Source organism: Gavia stellata, chromosome 1, assembly GCF_030936135.1.
Source record: "Gavia stellata isolate bGavSte3 chromosome 1, bGavSte3.hap2, whole genome shotgun sequence".
Classification (NCBI taxonomy): Eukaryota; Metazoa; Chordata; class Aves; order Gaviiformes; family Gaviidae; genus Gavia; species Gavia stellata.
This window is the reverse complement of record NC_082594.1, coordinates 125,722,418-125,737,544: the sequence shown is the minus strand read 5'-3', so window position 1 is coordinate 125,737,544 and position 15,127 is coordinate 125,722,418. Positions and strand designations below refer to the sequence as shown.

Sequence of the window (15,127 nt, the reverse complement as noted above, 5' to 3'; positions counted from 1 at the left end):
CGTTGTTATCGCAAGCCTTTAATGAGGACCATGTTGAGGAGTACTGTTTTTTTTCCTCCTTGGGGCTTTTTTTTTTTAAAGTGCAACTCTTGAACTTTCCTCTGAAGCAAAATTTGTTTGATGTTGTGTGTATCTTACTCAAATATCCTTGACATCCATATCCAAAGATCCTGTATAACCTGTGATGTACACACAGGAAGAATGGGGAACTGAAACTTCTCCTCGTAGCATGTTTTGGGTTAGACACACTCCAAGCATTAAAGCAGTTTAATTGTCTTCCAGGTGGGTAACAGATCACCATAGGTAACAGATCTAGGTTACCAGGTAACAGATCACCGTAATTGTTAATTGTTATTACAGGAAAATGTCTAGGACTTGCTGGGCTAAGAGAAGATCTTGCCCTTGAAGTCCAATTGTCTTAGTTTAGTAATGAGACACAAGTGGGGGAAGCTGGAAAGAGGCTAAAGGGTGTTGTCAGATAATGCTCTTGTGAGGTCTTTTGGGACTAGCTTAAAACATTCGCTGCCATCCCAGAAGAGACTGTGCATCATGCGAGTGGCTCTCATCTGTACCTGTGCAAAATTTTCCAGGTCAGCCAAGAGCCACTACTGAAGTAACTTTGAACCCGTTTGACACTGGAAGTTAGGAAATGCTTGGACTATCCGGTCTGGTGACTCGACTCGACTCCAGCTGTGAGACCGAAACAAACACCTGGGAGTGGCACAGTGAAACTGTGCTGGCCACTTCCAAAATGATTACACCCTAACGTACCCAGTGCCTTTTCAGAAAGGGGCCGATCTAGGCTCTGTTGGCAAGGAGGAACGCTTTTTTTTGTTCACTGACTGTAGCGTGAGCTTGTCATCGGCCTGTCCCCTCAACAGGCAGCAGTGCTCAGGAGGCGCTCATGGAAGAATGTCCAAAGCGTTTCAAGGAGGGAAAACTGGGTTAATGCCATCACCACTGAATTTTAAAAGGAGGCACACTGTACATGAGGTAGGCTTGGAGAAGCACGCCAGGGTATTAGGAAGAGAGGCCAACAAGGTCTAGCACAGCTGGCATAGGAAAGGGGTTAAAAGACAACACTGCAAGGTGATAGTGCAGAGAAGTACAGCAGGACTGCATTATGCCTTGAAAGAAAAAACAGGGTGGAGAGGAGAGCCAAGGAAGGCAGTCCTCTGCGGTGTAAGATGAGAGATACACCATAGTAAAGAGGTAGGGGAGGAATGTTGTCTCAGGACCTGAGTTGTAGCTGCTGTAATAAGAGAAACACTCTGAGAGGCCAAGGAGGCGTTTGGCATTGCAGATGAAGAGTATTGAAATGTCAACTTCAAAGAACCGAGAAAGATGTAGAGAGAGGCTGGACTGATCGTCAGAGAGGATCAGATATTGGCACTAGTCACAGTCTCGGAGCACCACCACAGAAGGGAAGACTGAGAGCCTGTTCAGTAGCTGGGCTTCACACATGTCAGGTTTTGAGGCAAATAGGTCAGTGTTAGGGGAGGCAGTCTGCAAGGTGGTGCACTTGTGTCCGCTCACTAAGGACAGCACATTCTGGGCTTGAGAGCTGCAAAGGTATTAACATGTATTAATACAAGTGCCAGGAAGGTGTATCTAATATGAAGGGTCCTGCATTTCACCCGAGGTGGCTTGATTGGCCCGATTTCAAGCAGTTAGTTTTCACAATCTTGGTCGTGTTTCTTCAGCAGTTGTGTATGGGTGTACTGCAAGCTGGAATTTCCCTCTTTGTTTTCTTTTATAGTGTACCACACATACATTAATAGCACAATAATGTTTTACTTTATAAGATTCTCTCGTGTCCACGATATAAAGGAACAATGTGGTTCACAAAGGTCTTTTGGTTTTCTTGTGTTCAATAGGAAATAGCCCGTCATCTCCGACCTGGAACTCTGCGTGCTGTCTTTGGGAAGAATAAGATTCAGAATGCTGTCCACTGCACAGACTTACCCGAAGATGGACTTTTGGAGGTAAGACCTGCTAGACAAACATGTGATTTTATATCATAGGAAGTTTTAAAGTGAAAAGCTATACTTGACACTGTTTTAAGCTGTTGAAGTGTTTTATATGTGGAACAGCTGCGTTGGAGACCAGTGATCAACTAGAAACAAAAGCAAAGAGTTTATTAAAGGCATGTAACTCGGTTAATTCTGATACTGTAAAAAATTCATCCATGCAGTTTTCTTGAGTGAATATAGTACAACAAAATATTTAATGGAATGAAAGTCAAGAGTCTTCTCTTTGACTGAATGTGTCCTTGGGACTGGATATCAGCACCTAACAGTGCTTCTGCAGGGACACCTTCTTAGCCCTGTCTTGGATGACCACCATGAATCCTGATCTGGATTGTCTCTACAGTGAGCTTGTGTGGGGCTTAGAATATTACAGGCACTATGGATTCAAATTCTCCAGGTAGTGTCCAGGTTTATTTGTAGACAGGCATAATTATGGACTTCGGTTGGTATTTCCTGTGTTTTATATTAACTTACTAATTATTATCTGATTTTGGCTTTGTATGCTTTCATTAAAGTCCAATAAAATGGGAAAATGTTAAATTAAGGGAGCTTATAAAGACAAAAGTATTCACTATGAAAATGAGAACAAGCTCACTCACTTAACTGCATGCCTCAAAACTAAGGTCTGTACAAGGGGATTGAAGCGGTGTGTAAGCGTGTCTTGGATGGATCTCTGCATCAATGCAGATGTTTTTCCAGCGCATGCATAGCTTCTGTTTTACTGTCTACATGTATTTGTGAGTGTTTTGCTGTCAGACTATAGTAGAATGATGGAGCAGCAAGAGTTTTCCTAGCTTAGATAGTTTTACGCTGCCAAAATGGTGTTTTTATGAGGGGAGAGGGAAAGCTAACTATGTCACCATAAAGTTAAAGTGCTGTTTGCCAGGAAATTGCATCTAGTTCAAGGAATAGACTAGTGAAATTCAACACTGAGAATGGCAGCCAGTATCAACAAAGTTGCAGCTTTTTAAACCATCTCCAAGCTGTCATTAAAAGTTGACAACTTCTAGTTTCTGCCCAACGGGACTGGATTTAAACAAGCAAACAAGTATTTGTCACAACGTGCCTAAAATCCCTCAGTCATGGCTTTTCAATGGCAGCGGAAAGAAAGGCATAGCCTGCAAGGGAAGAATGAAAGCCTCACCAACACTCACAGAGCGTTTTAGTACTTCAGCAGAAGTACTCTCTCGTGTGTGCACAGTCTGTCTCCTTTATGCTGGTGCAAAGCAGGTATAACCCCATTTTGCTGGTTGTTTAAATTGAGTTTACACCTACTATAAGTGAGGTGGATGGCACAAAGCAGTTGAATGGCTTCTCCAAAACAAAAATTGAGCCTGGAGTTCTTTCTCAAGGTCTCCACTACATGTGTTTGTCCTTTGAATCCCACAGCTGAAACATAAGCTAAGTTCTTGATCTAGTGTTACTCTGACTACGCACTTTGCAGTTCCCATTGCAGACTGGTCATTTTAACAATCATGTATTGATTGTATTTTTTTGGGAGAGGGGTCTAAAATCCTTTTTTACCATAGGCATAATTGTACACAGAATGTGGCTCTTCGTCTGTCTGTAGTTTCTTCTATAACAGTCCAGGTTAAGCCAGCAGTTGTAAAGGACATCAATCAATGTTCTTTAATGAGTAAACAAAGCAGTGAATGTTTCATTCTGTTTGGCAAATAAGCATTATAATGTAAACTATAGAAACCTTTTTACTGCTAACACTTTAATTCTTGGAGTATCTTTAGATCTGTGTTCTGTAAGAAGTATAGTTGCCTGAAAACTTAGGTAAGCAAATTTTATTTTGCTTAAGTCCAAAGGCTTGTCACAACTGATGAAAAAGAAATGGTACAGTATATACAGAGATCATCCTCAGGAAGGACTTTTTCCTCAGTGAGCTTTTCTGTGAGAGGAGCTCATATCCAGTCACAGAGGTCTCATTTGCTGGCAAGCAGAAACCAGACCTTTCTCCCCCCTCAGCCCCAGTAACTGTGACAGCGCTGTACGTGCTGGGCTAGAGCAGAGTGACTGTGTGGCATGCAAGACAACCATAGAAAGAAACTGAGCCAGACTAACATTTTTAAGAAGCATGCTGTTCAGTAAACGGTACTGAATGTTTTCATTCTTTAATGGATAACTGAATATTTTAATATACTGTGTTTAACAGAGCAATTACTCTCCTCGGAGGAGGAGGTGAATTCAGAGATAGGTAAGGCACTTGTCATTGAGGAGAATGACCTTGGCTATGTTGGCGCAGTGGAACTTGCTTCTTTTGATACGGAGTTAGCGTGCGTTTGTTATGTCCATGTTCTGGTAGGAGATGTTGCTCTTGCTGAGATGTTAATGCTGTTGTTGCTATAAAAGCTTTACAGTATCATTGTAGGACAACTGATTAGTAGAGGAGTCTGGAGTAAATTTCAGAGAGAAATGTGACCTACTGGACTTATATTACAAAGATGAAGGCTCCTTTTTAAAACCACAAAGAAAATTAATTCATCCCTAGCAGGCTCTCTCCTTTCTTCAGGTGGCATTGTTTTCTGTACAGTGTTAATACTCTGCTGCAGTTGCTACCCGGTATAGCTCCAAAACCCAGCCTATATGCAAATTCTTGCACTCCTGTTTTGCTGATGAAGGGTAAGTTTGGCAATCTGAATTCAGGCAGAAGAGCTAGGAACTCCAGAGTTTCATTTCTAACTCTGGTGCTGATTTTATCTGAGCTTGGCCAAGCCACTTTTCAGATTTTGGCATGAAAGTGTTTGGCTCTGACATTCTGTATGAAGATGTTCTGATTTATATTGCTCTTCTCCAAAATAAAATACTAAATGCAACAAATTTTAGAAAGCAAACCGCAGAATCATTATTACAAATCATGACACAAAATTTCCTACACTTTTCCCCCCCCCCAATTCCCACTACATATACATTGGTGGGGGTTTTTGGGGGGTTGTTTGGTTGGTTCTGACGTTTTGTGGGAGTTGGTTTTGGTTTGGTTTGGTTTTTGTTTGTTTTTTGTCTCCACCCTTCTCTGCAGTTTCCATCGCCCACAGTTTAAGATCTAACTGAAATTTGAAAAGTATTTGCAATGGCAGCTGCTCTCTGTTGTCCACAGATGGAGACTTCTTAGAGGAGATGAGAGAGGTAACTGAGGGCTAGATCAAATGCTTGTTGAATTTAATAGCCAAACTCTAGGTGACTTTGGCGGTTCATACTTAGTTGACAGTCACTAGGAAGGGCAAGGTAGTGACCTTTCTCCCAAAAATCATGACCAAGGAGTACTCAGGGAAAGGAGAGAGAACAGCGCTGTCTCAGGAACAGCAAGGACTAAGTAACTAAATAAGGGCCAGCTTGTGCACCTAGTTTTAGAACACTATATTTGATTAACGTAGTACAGCAGTTTTTCAACGTTTTTTTGTTAGACCTCTTTTCCATGGACCTGGAAAAAGGAAAGTTCACTTTTAATCTTAAAAAACCCTCCAACAAACAAACAAACAAACCCCAAAAGCAAATACCAGCACTTGCTCCCACCAGTTTGACCCTTAACTCCTGTCTTTGTTCTACAAACTACTTCACGTTTTAGGCAGTGACTAAAGCATACCAGAATTAATGAATAACTCCCTTTGGGTCAAGAGAGGAGGGGAGATGCAGTTGAGTGTAAAACGCAACTGATCACAATGGAAAAATCAGTGTATTTTCAGTTGTAAAGCTATAACTGCTTCTTTTATTCCTAGTTTGGTGATACAGGAGAAGGGTGAATATTGCCCTGAAGCTTCTTGGATGATCTCTTTGACTTACTGGGTCAGGCGCTTATTTATTCACTTCATAGACTTGTGTGTCCTCGTATCAGTACAAAATGTATTTTCACAAGTGACAATGGATAGACACGAATAGCTCAGAACAGTCGGTTTTCTTAGCCTTGTCATCAGTTTCTCGTTTTAATGGGAAGAGGAAAGAAAGGAGGAAGTAGAGAAGGGAGTCTGATAATGATGGAATATTTATCAGATGATGGGGTTTCATGAGTGATGGCTAAAGCAGCAGCTTCTTAATTTTTCTGATCAACTGATGTTGCATAGGACATTCATTCAGAGCAGGGGTTTCCATTTGTTTCCCACATCCAAAGCAGGTACTGCTCTACCTCTTGTCAGGTTTTTTTTTTTTCCTGTTTTATATAAAGCAGGTACTATTTGGAGCAAGCAAACTATTACAGTATTCACCTGCATTCACGTTCCTTCTGAGTCAGGTAGAGCAAGGACTGGAACATGCATGTTTTATATGCTAAGTAAGTGCTCTATTGAACAGACTAGGGACGGTTTTGCATTTGTGTCTTTCATGTACACGTGGTGAAAGATGATTCTGTTTCTCAACTCACCGTCTTTGACCTGAGGAACATTTCTGATAAATACCTTGTTGAAATAGAAGCTTGCAAACCATTTGATCTGATGAATCATCACTCTCTAGACAAAACAAGTTCCCTTGAAATTAGACATTCCTAGACTAGTTTTAATCAAAGTACTTGATACAAGGTGTTGGTGGCTACCAGACTTCACGGTTTATGTGCCTTCTTAAAGAAGTGGAGGCAAATTAAAAATCAGTCCGTGAAGGCCTTATTCACATCACTGGAAGTACCGTGAGTAAAACTTTCCACAGGAGGTGGTGCTGTACACACACCTCAGTTCATTGGGTCTCAAGTGGCCGAGTACCTTTCAGATTATGCAGGAATCCACATAATCTGCAATCATTAAAAAACTGGTAGTCTAGACCTGCAGTTATAACAAAACCAGTATTTCTGGGTTTTGGCACGCTCTGCATGTAAATTGTTGCTCATACTGTGCAGTTCAGGGAGGGGGTGAGCAGTTCCATAAGGCCATTTGTACTGCAGCAAAACACTGCGGGGATGATAGACTGCACACGTCTGGGGTAACCCAAAAGGTCTCTCCATTGGGGTGCAGCCTGCTGTGTCTGAGCCATCCACCCTGGCTTTACGTTCCTATGCCATGGTGTTTGGGCAATCAGTCAGTCTCATGGCGTTCCTTTGCATAATTAAAAAATGCTTAATAGTCATACATGCATATGTGTGTGCGTACTTAGACATAGAGGGAGAGAATGCTGCCCTCAGTAAGATGTGCATGAAAAAGGATTTGCTGTGGGATGGGTAAAATTTGAGTTCTGGGTGAAATAACCTTCTCCCTGTTGCCGAGGAAGATGCTGTTATTAGGTGACTAATTCTTCCAGCGGACAATAACGTGGCAATCGCTGCGGGAGTGCGCTTACACGTGCCTTTGTGCGTCTGGTAGGTTATGTGTGAGGCTGCGGAGGGGGGTGGGCAGTTTTCATGGGAGTGGAGGATGTGCCAACTGCCTTCTCAGTCTTGCGTCCCCATGGGCGCTCTTTCCACTGACTCCTCAGGGTGCTGCGGGCATGCCTCTGCATGGCTGCTGGGTGCCGTCAGGCTCCGCCTTGGGCATTGGGACTGCGGAGGGAGATGTGTCAGTTTTCAGGGTCGCGGGCAGCTTTCCAGCCAGGCAGTGGCAAGGACCTCCTCGAGTATCGTTTGCTGGCCTTCTCCCTTGCCTCAGAACCATTTGTGGCATCCACAGACATGAAAATAACCCATCGAAGGGGGATGATTTTGCTGTTATCAAAGAAGAGTGGGTTTTGTTTGTCTTCTGAGAGAGCTGTCATGACGGTTGGGTTTTTTCCCCATCACTTCTTTGAACTTCAGCTGTGCAGTGGTGTTCGAGAGGGAGGCTGGGGACTGGCAGACTGTGCAATGTGCTGCTGGAAGCTCTTCTTTCCCTTGCTCAGCCTCACACCAGTGAGCCTGGCTTACTGTTTCTCAGGCATTTAAGCAAACGAGTGATATCATCTAGCTGGACAGATCAGCTGTGGTGGTCTGACGGATGGAGACTCACGCAAGTTCTGGCACTGGAAGTTCAGCTGGCTGGATCCAGCCTTGGGGAGATGGGAGGTGATGTCAAATGATAAGCCATGACAAGACGGGCCAGTTCAGCAGATGTGTTTTGTCCAGATGAGTGCTGTGGGCGATGAAAACCAGCATCGTTTTCCTCAGACTTGGTATTAACTAAATGCTCTGACGAGTATTAAGAGCCGTGCTGCCCCTGGGCTTTTGGTGCAGCGTGTCTTCCACCCGCTAGAAGCCAGCTGTCCTTGGTCTGGCATTCCAAATAATGCCAGGAGAAGCATGCCTTATGCCTCCTTTCTCTTTGCCTTTATTCAGGGAGGCTCAGGGGAGGGTGGTGTTATAGCAAGCTGTTCAGAGTGGACAGGGGGGCACTTGCCTTGCAGCAGGGGCACACGACAAACGCTTCCCATAACCGTTTCCGTAAGAGCAGAGTCCTGTTACAAAAGCGCTCCGCTGGCTGCCAACTTGCATTTTTCTGTTTGCTGCTTCCTTGCCTGCCCGCTGCCATTGTCTCGACACGTGGGGCGTGCTGCAAGGTGCTTGCTATCATCCACCCTGGAAATGCCTTCCTACCAGTAGTGAGCTGATCCGTGGGTTGTGGTTATAGTGCAACGGTTTAGGATGGAAGACATCGGAGGGATGCCGCTCTGCTAAACTAATCTTTTTGCTGCATCAAGGTATAGTCCAAGCAATTTAATAAAGCATGTCAATGAGTAACTCTCAGAAGCGTCAATGTGCTTAGTGTGGAATTTGTGTATGTCACACTCGGAACAAAGGTCTCCTGCATTGCTTGTTACCGATTAACTTGTCCGGTATTATGCAAGCTGCCTCTACCAGCTGAGAACTAACTCTCCCCATTCACAGGGCAGCGCAGCTTGTAAAACATTACACAGCAGAAGTGCATAGCATGGCAATGAACCTTTCACTGAGGGCATTTCAGCTGTACAGCATTTCCCTCAGGAGTCTTTAAAATATTAATAAAGAAGCCATTGTTTCACTCAGTCATACGGCAATTTTGCAATGAAGTCTTTTATTAGGGGCCCATACTGAGCTGCATAATCCAGGGTAAGATGCTTTTAATCATCTCCAGTGAAAAGCAAAAAATTGGAGGGTTTGGGTGAGGTTGGTTTTTGGTGGGGTTTTTTGCAAGTTTTTGTGAAAGCAGTAGCTATTTTTGTCTGCCAGTTGGAAATTTCAGTCTCTCCTGGTACAAAATGATCTGTCAGATAATGGTTATTATGATTCAAGTGCATCTTCATTTTAACTTTCTGAGACTTTTTATCCAACAGCTGTGGGAACAGGTTGGAAAGAATCTAGACTGTAGGAAAACTTCATCTTATTTGGTGGTGTTTTTGCATATCAGAGGATGTTAGCCAGCACTGGAATTCTGTCTCACGACGTTTCCTGATGCTGTATATATACTTGTACAGAGACTTAAGTAATCTTTTTGCCTAGGCCTGTCTGAAGAGAAATTAAAATTAGAAATAGCAGTAACAGAGGGATGGATTTTGAACACATGTTGGTGATTTCTCTTTTTTAAAAAAAATAATTATGGTATTATTAGGTCACTTGCAGCCTAATTTTGGACATAGGTTGTATAATTATTATACTTGTGGGCCAGACAGGCAAACTAAACTGGAAACTTGTTTAAACAGAGTTGCGAAATAGTTCAGCTCTTGTGCTTCCACTTCTGGGTAAGATCCGAGGTCCAATTGCCCCTTGTTCTGCCAAGTCTGAGGTTTATAAGTGCCAGAGAGAAGAAGTTAAGGAGTGTGAACCAAGCAGCTCCCAAAGCTCTTTAAGTTTCACCTGATCCTGAAGGTAACCTGTGCGATAAACAGGGCTTGGCTTTTGGCACGTGTTCGTGTTGCGCTGAGCAAGGTAATTTTGTGGAGGGGAGGTCAAGGCAGAGGGAAGGCGTGACACTTCTTGATAACTCATCTGAGGCCCAGTTTGTGTCTTTGAGGCTGCTGCCTTCTTTCTTTCCTTCCCTTGGCATGTTCTCATTTTGAACCAAAAAGCCCAGGTCCTCTTTCCATTACCCCTCTTCCTCCTGCTGAAGCATAGCTACAATTTAGCCGCAACTCAGCTGCACGATGGGCAGACTATGGCAAAGAAGAGAAAAAAGCCCAGGGGAATAGCTTATACAGCAAAAGCAGTAAGGGGACACTGTAGTTACACAGTCACGTAGAAGCTCAGAATCTCTTTTCGTTTCTTGAGCAAGGGGTCCTGCGCTTTTTTGTGGGGGTAAGAGAAGCACTGTTGTCCTCTAACACACACTGCTGTGTGATGCAAATATATTTTCATGTGGATTCCTATTCTTGACCTCAGCCAGTTGCGCCTCCCACCTCTCTCTCAGAGGTCAAATAGGCAAATGATTAGCTATATCGGTACTTTCTGTGTAGGGTTTACCCCTTCCCTCATCAGTGCAACCTCCTTGACTGGCTACTGTAAACTAGCAGTAATTAAGAGGAGAATTTAAGTCAGCTATCTGCATACTTGTGTTGAAATGTATGTGGAACATGGGAGGAAAAAAACAAAGCCAAAGGTTTTAATATGGATAGAACGCTGTGAACAAGATTTCCTATCCTTCATAGAGGCTAACACCACGGGATATCTTGAGTTAAGAGTTTATCAAGCTCTAGAAGCCACTTCTTCTTTCATAAGTAATAATAACTCATTATTCAAAGTGTAGCGTCATACTAGTATTGGGTTTGTGTTGTGATAATACTGAGAGCTTAGACACTGGCCGTGATGATCTGTGCAAACACAGAACAACATAGCAGTGGTCACCTGAAAGGGTGTTGGCTGTAGTCTAGGGCTCCTCGAAGTCACCGAGCATCTTCTGGTTTATGTAGGAGCTGGATTCTCCCTCTTCCTCTTTAACCCTACGTGCATTGGCAGATAGGCAGGAATGATATAGCTACAAGTATATCTGAGATACACTGAGACATGTAGGCAAGTCTCTGAGCAAGAGGCAATTCTTTTAAGTGGCCAGAGTTGCTAAGTGGGCAAGTTCCCTTCCGCATTGGTGTCAGCGGTAGTTACTGCTGTTGTGCTGGGGAGAGGCAGCGTGCCGAGACTATCCAGCTGCAAACCAGGAACTGTGGGCTTTCGCTGGTGGCTGTCTTACTCAGTCCAGCTATTGAACAGGAACTTGGTCACTCATGTGTCAAGAGTCTAGTCCGGTCATGACGGTACGTGGTTTAGCACACAGCAGGAGTGTTGAAATCACAGAGGGCTGCTGAGAATTGAAACGAGCTCTTGGCCTCTTAATACCGACCTGTTCCACAGGGGAATGGAGCTTTCCAGAATCAGTGACATTGCTCAGAAGGTACTTTGAGCACTACGCTGGGGGAATTTATGCCGTTAGTTTGGTGGGTTGTTTCCTATCAGCACAGGGAGCCACAGTCTACGCAGGAGCTTGTGATGGTGCATGCAGGGCCACTGCTTGAGGATCGGGTGGTGCTTCTGTTTGTTGTTTGGTTTTTTTTTTCCCCCCAGGATATTTTGTTACTGTCTTATCTGTCATAACTTTTGCCCTGCTGCCAGGTGTAGCCTGTTGGGTCCCCTGGCCAAATACTACCCTGCAGAACACCTTGGTTGCTTAGGAAGAGCTTTAAATGCTGGCTGCCTTCTACTTCATTTATTTACTTGTTGCTTCCATCCTCATTGAATCTGTGGTGTGGGTGGAAGCACGTTCTTGTTCTCTCTCTGCAACCGCTTCCTCCTCTATTGGCCATAGTCTGGCAGCTCATGAGGACGGCGACTTTCAGTGCTGTCTGAGTAGGCTGGAGGGCCATAGCTCAGCATTGGCGAGGAGTCTGCCCCAGCGTCTGTGGCTTGTATGAACACATCCAAACCAGGCTTGACTTCGGTATTTCAGGTGCTGGCAGCAGGGGCCCTTTTCAGGGTTTTTATCCAGCGTTCAGGATGTCTTTGCAGCTTGCATCAACGCCTGCGGTGGTGCGCTTAGCGTCTTGGCTGTACCTAAGGTGGCTGGTTCAAGGGCATCATACAAGAGCTCCGCAGGAGCTCCCGATTTTGAGGCAGGCAAGTGTCCCTCAGGATAAGCCTGAAGTGCAGAGGCAGTGATCCTGGTGACTCAGTGAGCTGCTTGGGATCCTGGGGAAAGCAGTACTTGTTGTCATGTTGTAGTTTTTCATGGGTGATGGGAGCCAGGACCTTTCACTTCATTTCATTCCAGTGGCTCTACCAGGCCAGTGATCTCTTCTGATGGCAACCAAAGATGTTACTAAAGAGTAGAGCTCCCGGTGGGAGAGTCCTGGGCTAATATGTTCAGCCCCAGCTACTGAGCAGTTGGCTTATGCCGTGGAGTGGGCAGAGTCAGTGAACCTGTATCCTCTTAGTATCTCTACTTCAGAAATCAGTGGTCTGAGTCAGCACAGTAGTTATTTATGATGTAAAAACAACACTTGGTATTTTAAATAAGTTTTGGGGTTCACTTATTTTTCTTGTAGTCTTACAGAGTAAATAGCATAAAACTTGCTTTCTTGGTGTTTTGATTGTGGTGTAACAAATTACTGTCTTGTCCTCTCTTTTACATCCAGTTTGGAATTCAGATTTCTCTAAGCTTTTATTTTATGGTACAATTTCCAAATAGTTTCCCTTGCCCTTCTCTTTCACTGTGTTTTCAGAGTCGATCATAACCATACGCAGTGTTTGACGTGACTGTGTTAACAGCACGTAGCATAAAAGCAGAATGCGCTCTATGTTATCCTTTAGTGTTTCTTTACTAAAACCTTCCATTACAAAGTTTTATTTTTTGGTGCATAGGGGTTTTTGTCCCAGCTGTACTTTTAAGAAATTAACTTGGATTGTTGAAGTGCACATGTACAAATTGTTCTGCCTTGGGCAGCCTGACCGGCTTTATTTCTTTACAGTGTGTGATGCTTGAGAGAGAGGCAGGAGTGACTAGCTTTCCTTTGGGGTTTTTTTTTTGGTGGGGTTTTTTTTTTTTTTGAACAAACTTCCTGGGACTAAACCCTCTTCAGGTTCACGTGGGAAAATAATTCTTTATCTTCAGAACAAATAACACAGTGAGTAAGTAAACCCTCTTCTTTGACAACCATTTTTATTTCTGGGCTGCTTGTGGCTGGAAGGATGGTATGAATCCATGGGGTGTCGTCGTATTAATCTAATGATTTAGTTGTGTGAGTCAGCTGAGTGAACTGTAGCTGAGATGCATTTTAGGTGTTAGCAAGTGCACTTGCTAACAGAGTTGGCAGGTTCATGCTGATGTACAAACCAAGATTAATGGGCAAAGAGAGATTTTTGGTTCCTACTAGTGACTTCAAACTGAGATAACCTGTAAAAAATTATAAGACCTAAGTGTTTAAGGAGAGCGTACTGATGCTGAAACTTTAGACCAGCAAAGACTCTCTGGATCATGAGCCTGCATACCTACGCTGAACCAAGGAGATACAGTTCTGTGGTGGTTTTGGGGGAGAAGGTGCTGGTGAGCATCTGCCCAGCTGCGTGAAAGGCACTGAGACGGCTGACAGGCTCTAAATGAATACAGGGATGAAAAAACCTTCCATCTCGTGGCTGCCACTTCTGGTTCGGCAGAGATAAGGAAGGACTGAAATTGCCGTCATCTTTCTAGGGATGAATGAGGAGTGAATCTGTCATCTCAACGTATTTCCTACTAGTATGTCTCCCCGTCAGCCCCCTTGCTTCTGCCACGTATGATACTAACAGGGTCTCTTACCAAAACTGCCAGCCCAAGGGAACAAGGGGAATGGACCCTGTATGTTGAGGTGCCCTTTCAGTGCCGGGGTTTTCTTTGAGGCAAGCGGTAATGCTGCCTGTATGATATGCTGGTACCGTTCAAGGTGTATCTTGGTCTGTCCTGCTGTAGACAAAAGCTCTGACTCCAAAGCTGCTCAGCTGGCACCACTCGTCAGCACTGCTTTTTGCTTTGTTTTCTGGGCAGAAGGAGAATTAAATTGTAGATGTCTGTAATTCTTACACTTGAATTCCTCAGGATGCTTTGTGCCTTTGCTGGGTCCTGCGTTATTACCAAGATCTTTTCCTCTCCCTTGGAAGACCGGCTGCCTCACTCAATTTACTTCCCTCTTTTTTTTTTTTTTTTAATTTTTTATTTATTTTGCCTGGCCTCTCCATGCTCTTAGTGCACACATTGTTCAGATGATAATCGTTTGTGCTCAGCCAGGGCATTAGACTGGATTTTGTTATTGCCTGCTGTATTAACTCCTGCAACTTTGCAGTAATGCGTGGGAGCAGCCAACTTGGTGAACGCGAGTTTTGCAGAGAGCGTTTGCGACTGAAGCAAAACTTCATGGAACTGAAGTAGCTCTCAGCTTCTCCTCGATGAAGCGGTTTGTAGGGTCAGAGCCAGAAGGTCACAGTTATTCACCCCTTATTACTTCCTGAGCATTATTGTTGTTTGTCCCCGAACAGGAGCTAGGGCAGGCATAGCTCCGTGCTGTAAAGCAGGTAGATGGTTCCTGGGATCTGTAAGGAGAGTATGGCTGTTAAATTTAATCCTGTTCCACCCCTGGGAAGGAGTGAAGACACCTGAATGTTAGCATCATTTGAAGGGCATTTGGTTGGCATCTGTGAAATGCATTCGGTTGGTTTCAGATCAGTTCCCGGTGTGGGTTTGTCCTCTGCCACCTTTGGGTCCTGTAAAGAGACCAGAGGCGTACTTGGCTCAGAGAAGCTGACTTTGCCCTAGGTCAAATGTGAGGCTTCTTGAGATGCTTTGTACGGGCGCAGCTCCCTTTGCTGTGGTTTATACTATACTCGGACCCTGGGAAAGAGAGTAACTGTATTTCCTAAAATACAGAGTGCTTTGGAATACCTAACCCCCATCTGGATGCCCGGTGCAAGTACCTCCGAGTCCTGGATCCCCTTGGAAAAGGAATTGGTGCTTTTAGAATGGGGTTCTTCAAGCTGTCTCCAGCTGGGGCCTCACAAGATGGGGGCACCCCAAAGCTCTTGGGAGGACTGAACTCCTTGGGCTTGGTTCTTCTGCAAAACACCGTATGTGTTGTCGTGCGAGTGGGGTAACGGATAGCCCTTCTTTCTGGCACTTCTTGTCCAGCGCTGCCCTGCTCCCGAGGGTGAGATGTTGGAGAGCAGGATCCTTTCTGTGTACCACAGATATGCCAGTTCTTAACTGGTTTTACTGGGAGCT

The 15,127-nt window shown here is 44.3% G+C and overlaps 1 protein-coding gene across 1 annotated transcript in view; it reads left to right on the top strand.

The window, feature by feature from the left end:
• The window catches only part of NME7 (NME/NM23 family member 7), a 77,014-nt gene that overhangs the window by 59,051 nt on the left and 2,836 nt on the right, over nt 1–15,127 (top strand). The window contains exon 12 of the mRNA XM_059822371.1: nt 1,878–1,985. Coding sequence (XP_059678354.1) covers nt 1,878–1,985 — 108 coding nt within the window. The remainder of the gene's footprint in view (nt 1–1,877; nt 1,986–15,127) is intronic.